General features: G+C 37.5%; 1 protein-coding gene across 3 annotated transcripts in view; it reads right to left on the reverse strand.

Moving 5' to 3' along the window:
* Positions 1–12,465, reverse strand: part of NCAPG2 (non-SMC condensin II complex subunit G2) — a 44,282-nt gene that overhangs the window by 11,456 nt on the left and 20,361 nt on the right. For 2 of the 3 annotated variants that reach the window (XM_069006419.1, XM_069006421.1), the window contains exons 11-23: positions 11,953–12,132; positions 10,783–10,935; positions 8,930–9,152; positions 7,548–7,672; positions 6,896–7,069; positions 4,534–4,604; positions 4,110–4,263; positions 3,765–3,938; positions 3,163–3,273; positions 2,908–3,051; positions 2,059–2,158; positions 1,594–1,778; positions 687–830 (exon numbers count right to left, since the gene is read on the reverse strand). In XM_069006419.1, coding sequence (XP_068862520.1) covers positions 687–830; positions 1,594–1,778; positions 2,059–2,158; positions 2,908–3,051; positions 3,163–3,273; positions 3,765–3,938; positions 4,110–4,263; positions 4,534–4,604; positions 6,896–7,069; positions 7,548–7,672; positions 8,930–9,152; positions 10,783–10,935; positions 11,953–12,132 — 1,938 coding nt within the window. The remainder of the gene's footprint in view (positions 1–686; positions 831–1,593; positions 1,779–2,058; positions 2,159–2,907; positions 3,052–3,162; positions 3,274–3,764; positions 3,939–4,109; positions 4,264–4,533; positions 4,605–6,895; positions 7,070–7,547; positions 7,673–8,929; positions 9,153–10,782; positions 10,936–11,952; positions 12,133–12,465) is intronic. The other variant, XM_069006420.1, reaches the window with a different exon arrangement.

The following is a 12,465-nucleotide window of genomic DNA, read 5'->3' on the forward strand; positions in this document are numbered from 1 at the left end:
TCACTTCCTAAGCTCCCTAATGCTCGGTGAGATGAAGTGAGGTAGGTTCAGAAGAAGCCCCTGCACTCCTCCTTTCCCTGAGCTCTAATTGCTGAACAGGACATTGTATGGAGTAAGCCTTTGACCAGTTTGTGTCCACGGCCTCGGCTGTGTCCCCTTCTCAGCCTCTTGCCTACCCACAGCCTTATTTTTTTTGAGTGAGGGTGAAGGGAAGAGGGAAACCTTGACACTCTGCAAGCTCTGCTCAGCAGCAGCCAAAACAAACTGGTGTGTCCTCAACAGTGCTTTGGTCACAAATGCCAACCACAGCAGCACAGGGACTGCAGGGAGGGAACTTGACTCCTTCCCAGCCAGACCCAGTATAGAAACCCATAGAGGGAATATCCCGGAATCACGCTGTTAATCTCCAACACTGCCTAACTGCTAAGTTCTCCTGTCAGAGGCAGATACTGAAACAGGTATCAGAATAAGTTTGTTCCTACACAGCTCTAGTCAGAAATCTGAGAGATGAACTCTAATATGAAATTATAGCTAATAAAATTTCCTGCTTGTTCCATGTCAACACACACAAAATCCTCATCTGCAGTACAAAGATCAATTTTCTGAATAAAGCTCTGTCGTTCCAACATAACATTTAAAATGCAGAAAGTGTTAAATAGAAACAAGAAAATCAGGATTAACTTTACCTTCTGTAGCATACAATTTATCTCTGCTACTATTGCAGCCAAGAGAGTGGAGAATACACCCTGGTGAACTGTTGGGAACGAGGAATGCCAGCACTGCAGTGCATGGATGAATTCTCCAAGAGACATCTGAATAGAGTGAATCAACTAAAACCAAAAAGAAAAGCACATCTTTTTTTTCAGACTGCTTGAGTATAATAACTGAAATACATCAGCAAACCTCTCTGTGAAGAAATGCAGACCACACCTTGAAAGCCTTTGAGGTATTCTAGTCACTTGGGATCAGAGGGGGAATCAGCAACGTTTGGGAAGTCTACTCACAAATTTGAGAGAAACAAACAAAGCAATGGTTGTTACAAAAAAGAACTGAATGTTTTTCAGAAGTCCTGAAAAGTAGATCATCAAATTTCCCATAGTGATCTACCCATTTCACTACTATCTAGGATCTGCTTTAAAAAAAAACAAGAACTTTTCTGTGAAGATGTGAGATTTTCAAGAATTTTAGAACATCATACATATTTTGAAGTTCATGTCATTCAGGATAAAAGAAATAAATAATAAAGAAAACTTTTCCGCCTCCAAGATCATTATGTATATAAACAAATCCTTTGCTCTGGATTGAGAAAGTTCATCTAATTGCAGATAAGATTAACAACCTAGAAGTACTAGCACAGTCCAGGATCATTGGCAACAGAATGTTCTGCAATTCACTGGTTCTTCTGTCATGATGAGACCAAAATGGACAAAAAAAATTGGTAACAAGAAAACTTAGAAAATTTAACTGAAAATTTAATCACGTGTCTCTTTAAACAGTCGGTAACAGTGAGGTAACAACCTCAAAAAACACATTTGCATAAAAATTATGGATTCATCTACACATTAGGTAGCAATTTAAACTGTAATATGATACCTGAATCCCTTCTTCCTGTTGTTTCTTGAGTCTATGTGCCACACATTCTAAAATTTTCTGAAAGACGTTCTGTAGACTGTGGAAAAGATTTGTCACTTCATCTGTCTCAGTATTCTGAGTTAAAGAAGCTTCAATAATTTCTTTTAGAACACACAGTAACACTGGAGCACAAAAGCCACCTCTCTCTAGAGAAAGAGATAAATACCATAATATAAAAGCTGTAATATTCATCAGGTACAAGCTTAGAATGAAACTTAGATACAACAAATAGTGATAGTTTACAAGTAGACAATACATTTAGTTTCTGAGCACCCTTAGCTGCAATTTTCACACAGTTCAATTAATATTTTAAGTATGAATCCAGTGTTCCTTCCAATCCCTGAAAGTCAGGGATTAAGACTGCTAATACAAGAAAAGTCAGTTAAGTATAAATGCAGATGTTGCTATTAGTACAAAATATGGTACCTGTTTGCATAATCAGAAGAGCCATTTCTAAAAGGTGTGCTTGAAATGTGAGATTTCCCAAGCCCACCATTATGACATCTTTACATACTGTCAGGTAGGCCTAGAAGAGAGGTGCAAAATTATATGAAACCCGAACTTTACGTAAAGTAACCATTCAATAAAACTTAATAAACCCATGAACTCTTAGCCAAGGTGCCCTGAGAGCTGGTGTATCTAACTGGAGTTACTCAGTTCACACCTGTGGAAAAGCACAAATTCCAACCAGTCCTCCAAATGCTTCCATTGCCCCTTCTGACAGTAAATGGTTTCTCAAAAGGCACTAAATCCTCTCTTTTTTACTCAGGCTCAGATCAAAGGCATTGATACTTAACATCTATTGAGGCAATATATGACATCTCTGCCTGCCCTGAATAGCAAAATTAAAACCAGCAAACAGAAAGAGCTTTTCCCTACAGAGACACACAGATGCTACATACTAAACAGAAGTCTAGACTTGCAGAGAACTTTGAATCAAGTCTGTGTATATGTCAGCTGAGTTGTTCAAGGACACTGACTATGACTACAGTTAGCCAAATCTTCCCTTTCACCAAAATCTGGTGAAAGCTCAGTGCTAAAATCCACCTTGGGTTAAATGGTATGTCAGAGGAATGCAACAGAAAACAATTCAAAACTAGCTAAAACTCCATCCACGTTATATTGTCAAAAGATTTCTTTGAAGGGCAAATCAAGATCAGGGGTAAGAGACACTGTTAAGTGATGACAAATGCCATTGCAGTTTGTCTGCATACACATTGCTACACACACAGCTTTACACACTGAAAGCAGCTTGATTTATAAGAATCCTCTAACCTGGATAATTAATTCAGAAACATTACTGTGTATTGAAATACCATCCTCTTGATCACTTGCTAGTATAAAAGGTACAACTTGACTTTCTATCCAAGCACCTGTCTCGTTCAGAAGTGAAAGGTAATCTTCTCCTTCTTCAGAAAACTGAAAAAAAAAAACCAAAGGGAAGTTTACCAAATGCCTTTCCAGTTGTTTTGGAATTTCCTTATACTGTCAACTGGAACTCCAGCTTATTTTGGAAAGCTGTAACCATACCTTGTGCTGAAGATGAATACTCAACCTGCAAAAGAGGCTGAAAGCTCTTAGGCTAGTTGCTTGATTCCAGCCACCAGAATCTGCTCCTTTCAGAACTGAGCCAAGAACCCTCTGAAATATCAAGGTGTACATTTATATTTTTCAGAAAATCCTTTCAAATGTTTCTTTCCTCAACAGCTTTGAGCAAAAGGTTAAAAAAAAAAACCAACCCAAACCCATAAAAACAGCAAAGCACCAACCCCAAAAAAGCAACAAGTGTACTTCAATTACTTCCATTTTGCAATGCCATAACTGATTTTCAGACTATTCCTCATTTGTATATTCTGAAAGTCAGGTCCCTTAAAAACACTCACCACTAGATCACAACAATTTTGAGACACCTAAAACTGAGAAGTTGGTTAAAATCTGCCATCTATAAACACTTCTGAACTACTATACTTCTAGTTTAGAGTATTTGTTTGAAGTACAAATCAAAAGGAAAACCTTTCTACAAAGGATCATGAACTTCATTTATTTGTTCTTGCAGGCCTTTAGTTTGACTCAGGCAATATATGGTTATGCACTTATTTCATAAGCACTGTTTATGGTACAGAGAAAACTACCTTTGCAGCACCGAGGATTTTCAAAAGCTTCTTCAGTTTCTTTTTAGGAACAGAAAGGAGGCAACCACGATTGGCAGGATGAGTCAATAAATACTCAATGTAATCAACAGCTAAGTCTGGTTTTGATTCATGTGTTACGTGGATACGTACTCGACGTTCAGATGTTTTAGTATTCTAAATAAGAAGGAAGCACAAAACCAGTACAACTCTGTTAGTATCTGACTTTAGAACCAATTTCAAAGCAGAATAATATAGCATTAAAAAGTCTTATTCTATTAAAAAGAAGCATGATGCCTTAATGCAATCTAGCAATTCCTTAATTCCCTGCCATATGCATATGCACACCTTTGCTGGGGTGAGTGTGTCAGACAGCCAGTCACAGGCTAATTCCATAACGTGCCCCACTTGACCCCAGCGACACAGGCAGTCGATCAGGGTAGAATATTTGCTTTTGTCAGCTCCACTGTCAATATTTCTGAGTCTGGAAATCACACCACAGCTTAAAAGAAAACAAACAGACAACAAGATGTATTAACTTTACATCCATAAGTGCAGAAAAATCCAAAGAAAAACAATTAGTATAATACAAATAAAGGATTTACCAATGGCTTAGACAGAAGTGAACATCACAAATTTTACTAACTTATCACAGTATTTTAGTGGCTAAATTTACCCAAATGGGCATTTAATACATCAAGTTGTCAAAAATTAACAAATATAGCCAACTAGAAATTTCTTGTCATTCACAGTTTGGATTTCAAAACAGTACCTGAATGTAGGAATAGCAGCAGGGGGCATAAAGGATGCCAGAATAACCAATGGAGTCATGCACCGCTCATCCTAGGATAAAAGAATTACATTCTATGACATAAATGTACAGGTACACACATGCAAGCAAAACCAAAGAGTAGAACTGAAGAAGTATGATTAAATTTTCTCAGATTAAGGATTTGCCTTTTTCACTACAAATGGAACTGAAAGGAGCTCAAAACAATATGTGGCTTGCAATCTGAAATGTCTGATTCCAATTCATGGAGGTCAATTATTGATTATTGTATCCTTCAGCTTTCTGACAAACTGCCAGAATAACTACCATGAATAGTTATGACTCCATTAGGTTAATAATCATTGCAAAAGAAATAACAGCTCTACCTTACTTTTTTTCCCAGTAGTGACTAATGTTTAATTGCACAACCATGACACCATTGAATTCCTCTCAAGTAACCAGTGCCTTAAATGAATATTCATTCACATCACAAACTTATTAAAGGACTCTAAAGAAAAGGGTTCTTATGTAACAATGGTAAATCTTTAATGGACTATTATTCATTACAATGTCATAATACATGGTCTAGGCCACAACATAATCTCACTCAGGTTATATAGAAACCAACCTATGTTAAGAACTCTTCAAAAATGGTTTATTTCTATGTCCAAGCTTCATGAAAATAGCCAAATGAAATTATCACCTACTTAGCAATTCCAAGATCTAAAACCTTTTTGAAAGCTCGTATTTTTAAAGGAACATTTAAAATATATTTGTAGCTTTTTTAGTAAAGAGACAGGCTGCTTCTGTATGTTTGTAGCCTTTTAGGAACTAAGCCTCTGATGACAGTTCCTTTTAAATCCAAGCTGCTTACTCGCTATAAGAATATCAAAGTCAAAGAGGTTGCTTGCTAAAGCTGGATCTTGTCTGTTCACCAGACCCTTTCAGAAGGGATGCTACATCCTCTACCAAAATAGATTTGGAATGTCTTTGACAACTTCCAAATGCTTTCAGGGTAGAGACCATTTGGTGTATCTGTGCTGCAGAGTATTACAGAGCAATGAACTGCTTTTCACTCCCTGATTATCTAAAGCAAAGTTGCAGTGGAACAGCCACCATAATTCATGGTACTTCAGCATAAAAGCCATCAACTAAGAAAAAGACATCCAGTAGATAATCCTTCCAAATGCACTCTGGGTGCAGCAGCCACTATTGGCCACTCTCATGATGGCATCCTCCTCGAGAATAACACTAAAACAATTACAGCAAAGAGACTGACAATTTGAAAATGACTGATTTTAATTAATTTAAGTAATTGCCTGTATCAAACCAAAGGAATAAGTAAGTGCATCATCAGATCATTGGAGAGTAGATTCAAATTAGCAGAAACCTCAGAATCACAGAATGGTTTGGGTTGGAAGGGACCTTAGAGACCATCTTATTCCAACCACCCTGCCAAGGACAGGGACACCTTGCACTAGACCAGGTTGTTCCAAGCCCCATCTAACCTGGCGTTGAACACTGCCAGGGATGGGGGCATCCACAGCTTCTCTGGACAACCTGTGCCAGTGTCTCACCACCCTCACAATAAAGAATTTCTTCCTAATATTTAATCTAAATATACTTTATTTTAGTTTGAATCCATTCCCCCTTGTCCTGTCACCACATGCTCTTGTAAAAAGTCCCTCTCTGTCTTTCTTGCAGGCTCCCTTCAGGCACTGGAAGGCTGCAATTAGGTAACCCCAAAGCCTTCTCCTTCCAGGCTGAACAATCCCAATTCTTTTAGCCTTCCCCTTTAGGAGAGGTGCTCTATCCCTCTAATCATCTTGGTGGCCATCCTTTGGACTCACTCCAGCAGGTCAGCAGGACACATTTGGCTTTCTGGGCTGCAAGTGCACTCTGCCACCTCATATTCAGTGAAAAAGGAGCCTCAGCTGCTTCGGTTGTAGCTGAATCATAAGAAGTGATGCTGGTGGAACAGTCTGGGCGACAGTGGGTAGAAAAACATATGGACTCTAATGGACACTGAGTATTTATTCTGCAACTGCACATTTGCATTTACTGTTTTCCAAAAGTTCCAAAACATTCAAAAGAATAAAACCCTAGAAAAACCTTACAAGGAGAGCAATTTATTGCATAAGTATTTCTGAGCTGACTATTTAGATAATGGTTCATTTGTCAGACACTGCAGCTGGAGAATAGTTTCTATCCATTTGTGGGATTCCAAGAAACTTGCTGTTGTTTATGGTTTATTGCAACAATGAAAAAGAATACTTAATGCCATAAAAATAGATGAAAGACATAAAACATGAAAGCATCTGAAGAAAATACTAAGAAAATACAGGAAAATCTAGGCTTTCTTTACCTGAAATACTTTAAAATATTCAGGAAGTACAGAAGCAAACTTCCTGATAGCATAATCTTTGGCATCTTCATTGTGATCTAGTGCTCTGTAGATACTTCTCCAGAGTATTACAGTTATCTCCAACAAACTTGCCATGCTGGCCACATCATTTACTGACAGCACATTATCCAACACCTGAAATACAAACTCTTAGATGATATTACCCATTATATTTTCAAATAGAAATTTAAGTTAAAATAAGGTTTAAAAAATCACTGAAAATCCTTCTAGTCACTTTACAAGGGCATTGTGGTTGCTGTAGACCATGAACTCCACAATTCAGTCTTGCTCTCTCTCTAATTTCACATATCTTGCAATGGTAATTTTAAAAACAATTTAACTGCAAAACCAAACCACACTTTATAATCAATACTGGAATTAGGCAAGTATTAATTTAAAGTATGCTTCATATTCCTTCTATCTTATTCTAGCTACTTGACCAAATTTCTGCTATCGCAAGACATGAAAACCCAATAATGGCAGTTCCCTGCCTTGCAGTACCACAGATGCCCAAGGGCTTTCCTTTAGACTTCTGTCATATCATTCACTGTCTATGTCTCAAGCACCACTGAAAAGAAGTTACCAGAATTTAGCATAAAGTGGACTTTCTTACACTTTTGTTCTCCTTTTCACTTCCATCTTCATCATCATCATCATTCCCACTATCATGAAGACTCTCCTTCCTTGCTTTCTGGATGCAGGCATTCAAGCAGCGCCGAATAGTGAGCATCAATTTAGCTATGTTTAAATAGAAGAGGAATAAATTAGACATTTACTATTTGCTAAGAATTATGCTAATAAATGCTTCTAATTATAATGCTGCAAAGACAGTATGAAAAAGTAGGCAACAGAACCAGAAAGAGCTAGGAAAAAAAGGAGAAAAATTCCATGTAAAGGAAATGGAAAAAACGTGAACATATTTTATATCCTCAAGTCTGAAGAAGAAATGGCAACATTATCATCAGGGTCTGTAATTTTATTGTTAAAACAGTATACTAAAAAAAACCCCCAAAAAATAACCACCACCTTATCAAATCAGAATCAGAGTAAGCTCCCAGAACTCCTACATTTAATCTGGCTTAACTGTTAACTTAATGACCCACATTCGAGAACACATTCCCTCCTATGTCAACTCCCATCCCTATGTCAATTCCCATTCCCTTCTATGTCAATTTCCACTCTTTGGAAAAGATGTCATAGCCCAACCATTGCACTCCTGAACAAGGAGCTCAGCTCTAGAAAAGGTGAAAGGGTTATGCCCACTCTGGTGGAAGTACAACAAGGTGATTCCATAACTGTGATTTCATAACTACCTTATCAAGGTGATCAGCTGGGAGGCAACAGTTTGGGCATTTCAACCAAGTCACTCCATGCTGACTACTTGGGTTTTATCAGAACTCCTCTGAAAAAAAATTTTCCTGATTTTACTTGGTTCAATAGCACTTTGCCAAAAAGCAGTGACATTCTGGGCAGTACATGCCCTCTTCACTGAAACTTTCTGAAGGAGGACTTTTCAGATTTTCTCTGAGCAACTCGAAAATATTGATCCATAAATCCCACATAACCAGATTATCAGACGTAAACATTTTTTCAGTTTCTGTAGAATCTTTCACATGAAGCTCTCAAATCACTTAAGCCACCAGGGTATTTTGTTACCCTATTTCTACATAAGAAATACGTATCAACTGAGATAGTTTTAAGGTATGTGTGGGGAGAAAGGGGAACAGAGGGACCAGGTACCACCACTGGCTGGAGTGTACAGTACAGCACCTAAGAGCAGAAATGAAAAGCTTTGATCTCATTGCTGAAGAAGATGATGACTTTGCCAGCAGTGCTTATTGCTGGTGTCCTGAATTTCAGAAACTACAAACTAGTATTATACTAAGACCAAAAAATCTAGCAAAAATGTACCACTGTTACAGGAAGAAAAAAAGAAAATCATTTACATGGTGTGGTATCAGTAATTCCACAAACTCAGAAGGTTTTGCACTTTACCTATATTGGTGGGGGCAGTAAATTCATAAGCATATTGATAGAACTTCCTGGCTGCTGCTGGATTCATCTGGATCAGAGTGACACAGCGCTCACACCACACATCCTCGGGCTGGTTAATGGGGAAGAAGGAGTTCATCAGGAGGTTCACGATGCGCCGCGACACAGGCCGAGAATCGGCTTCAAGGCGAGACAGAAGATGCTCCATGGGACAGATAGTCCAGAACTTTTTAAAGTGAGAAAAAGATATTAAAAGGAGTTTTAAAAAAATAGAGGAAAAAACCATCACCTTCATCAAGTGATTTCCATGTCAATGGTCTAAACAAGCATATGGAGCATTTACCAGAAAAAATGAGCATTTTTTATATTTACTGAACACCGACATGTACTGGAGGTCACATTCTGCTGCAATAATGTTATTTTGCTGTTCTGATGCTTCTGGTGTTCTAAATTTCCTCATATGTCTGACTCACTGGGAAAATTATGGTTCAAGCAATTTCAGTTCAATACGTCTGCAATACTAATGCAATTCCATAGGTACAGGGAAGAACTCTACAAGGAAATCACCATAAAATACAATTATTTTTCATTATGTGCCATGTTTCATATTCTCCTTCCAGGACAAAGTAGGACCAAACTACTTTCAAGTATTGTATACACCTTAAAAACCTGTATAGATCAACACCCTTTCCAAAACCATCCCAAACCCTACATTACTAAATACTGAATGCATCCCATTCTTAGCCGAGCTCTAGTTTATTTGTAAAACAGAAGTCAAAGGCTATGAAATTCAGAAAGACTACACAGATGTTATGCCAGCAGTAACACTACATTTGTAATTTCTCTGAGAAGATTCTGAATTAATTATGCTGGACAATTTCAAATGAAAACAAAAAACCAAAAAGAAAGTATTTTTCAATGCCAAGAAACCTATTTTACTCTTGAGTAGCAATATTTGCAGCAGTTCATTACCCTGCAAATTCAAACTATGGACGCCCCTATTAGAACTGTCATAAAGAGTAAGTTTGAAATGATCCCAGGACTTGGCAGATACATATTACAGTTTTTAAATCAATAGGAAGTTACTGAAAAACATCTAATACTAGGATTTTTTTTCTTTACGTAAACCTGATCCTTCCTTCCCACCAAAAATCCCTGACATTAAGAATTATCTTTTTTCTCTGTCTTTAATGGCAGCAAATTCAGAATTACTCACAAACCAAGTGACCTCAGCCACTCCTTGTATGGCTTCCCCCCCTAGACCCTTCACCGTCTTCACAGCTTTCCTTTGGATGCTCTCTAATAGCTTTATGTCTTTATTGGGCTTAGCAAGGACAAAAACACGATTAAATTAAAATATAAAATTGAAATTAAGAAACTATTAACACTAGAGAGTGGAATAAGAGCTCAAAGGTGCTATAATGTAATGCTTGTGGCTGGAGAGTATCACCCTAAATAAGACTCCACAGCAGAACATAAAATGCATTCAAAATTACTATAAAAAGACACCAAAATCCCGAGGGATGTGCCCACAAAATACAGACATTACAAAAACAGGAGAATCAAAGCAAAAAAGTTACTAGGGAAAGGTGTTAAGCATTTAGAAGAGTCCTGCCCTGAGCTGGGCAGCCAAGGGAAGTGTGGCTGTACCACTGCTCTGCCCCACACATCCACAAAGAGAACAAGGGCCCACAGAGTACTCAAGATACCACAAATCTAAGAGTATCACTACAGCAAAGCAGGTATTTCTTTCCTTTTAGGAACACCACAGCAGTCTCAAAATGTACTTCTTTTTTTTTTTAAATAAATGCCTTGATTTTGTCTCCTTGCTACTTATCAAGCATCACTTGTCCTACCTTAGCAGCCTTGGTAGCCTTCACTTTCAGTAGCATATCCACAAAAGCCACTCGCACCTTCTCGGAATTGTCATGAAGACTGTGTTTGGTTGCAGGCAGGAGATGTTCCAGCAGTGGGTGACTTAGCTTGTTGTCCAAAATTATTGGTAGGCACTAAAAAAACCAAAACCAAATACAGAAAGAGCCGAGAAATAGTTAGCTAAAAATTGTTGAAGAGGACCACAACATTTCTCAGGTTAAATAAAGCAGGGACAGATACTGTGAATGCTTATTTTTCTTGTAATACTTTGGTAAAAATTCCTTTGATTATTTCAAATTTACAGTGAATTGTGCTCAGTGAACTCACTTCAGCTCTACACTTCAGCTCACTTCAGATCTACACTGAGACCATGGTCTTGCCCTCTACCTGAGGGCAAACTGTATAATATCAGCTCTCTAAAATACACTGATTGCAAATTAAAAACACATCTATTTGATACCAATTTGTTTTTAAATCAGCACTTTCTGCTTATCCAGTATAGCTCCCCCATGAAGCAGTAGTGGAGCAAGTAAAGATTAACAGGACAACAGCTTCAATTTAAGGTTGAACTGACACAGACACAAAATCTTCAAGTGAAAATGCTGCTGAGGGAGTTCATTTTTCTGTCCGAGCTATCAGTTATTTCTCACATGCCAGAAAGATGTAGATGAACTAATTCTAACATACTGAGCAATGCAGAGGAGGAGGCATCCCCAGACAAACTGTGGAATTACATCCATCCAAACCTCAGACACACAAAGTGGAGCACAAAATCCTAATTGTGCATGTCTTGGGATGCGTTAAAGCCAGTGACATAGGAACATCCTGGGACCTTACTATTTATATTTTCAAGCCTAACCATCATTTCTAATAGCTAAAGAAACTAAATTATCAGGTCCAAACTGTGTGTGTACAACTGGAAATTCAAAATGGTTGAGTCAGAAAGCAAATCAGTTACTATTTTGAAAGGCATTTGTGTATTTCAAACATGGCTTTTATGAAATGTGCAAGACCTTCATGTATTAGGAATTCTACTGCCTAAGACATTAAGTAGAACAAGTAATCTCCTTGATTTACAGTGGCCTATACTAGAAACCTGTACATCAGATAAAATATGACAATCATGATTTTAAATTTAGAAAAACATTTACTTTAAAAACACAGCATCGAACATCAGCAGATGTTATATCACATGCCAGCTCTCCAGTTATCTTTTTTAAAAGATCAGCAAGAATTGTTGGAGGAATCATCTCCCAGTATTTGGATGTTATCTGAGTAACTCCAAGTATCCCTGTAGAGCGGACAACTGGATGAGGATCTTCTAAGAGACTCTAAAACAAACAGAAGAACAATACTGTGAGCATATGGATTATTGTAGCTCTACTGCTGTTTGACATGAGCCTATCATAAACAAAATGCACTCTATTACCTTTTAATAATTATGAAAATTGTCATACAATAAAAGAACTGTAGTATTAATAGTCCCTCAAGGCATTTTACAATAAAGAAACCAAGGAAATTTAAATCAGAAGCAAAATTAAGATAACTGTTGACCACCTTTTTAATTGGGCTTTTGAATTTTTTTTTAAATAAATCAAGTCTTGCATTTGTGACTTAATTAAGAATATTTAGACTTTTACTTATATGAGTCTACACTGATCACT

The sequence above is a fragment of the Aphelocoma coerulescens genome, chromosome 2 (genome assembly GCF_041296385.1).
Source record: "Aphelocoma coerulescens isolate FSJ_1873_10779 chromosome 2, UR_Acoe_1.0, whole genome shotgun sequence".
Lineage (NCBI taxonomy): Eukaryota > Metazoa > Chordata > Aves > Passeriformes > Corvidae > Aphelocoma > Aphelocoma coerulescens.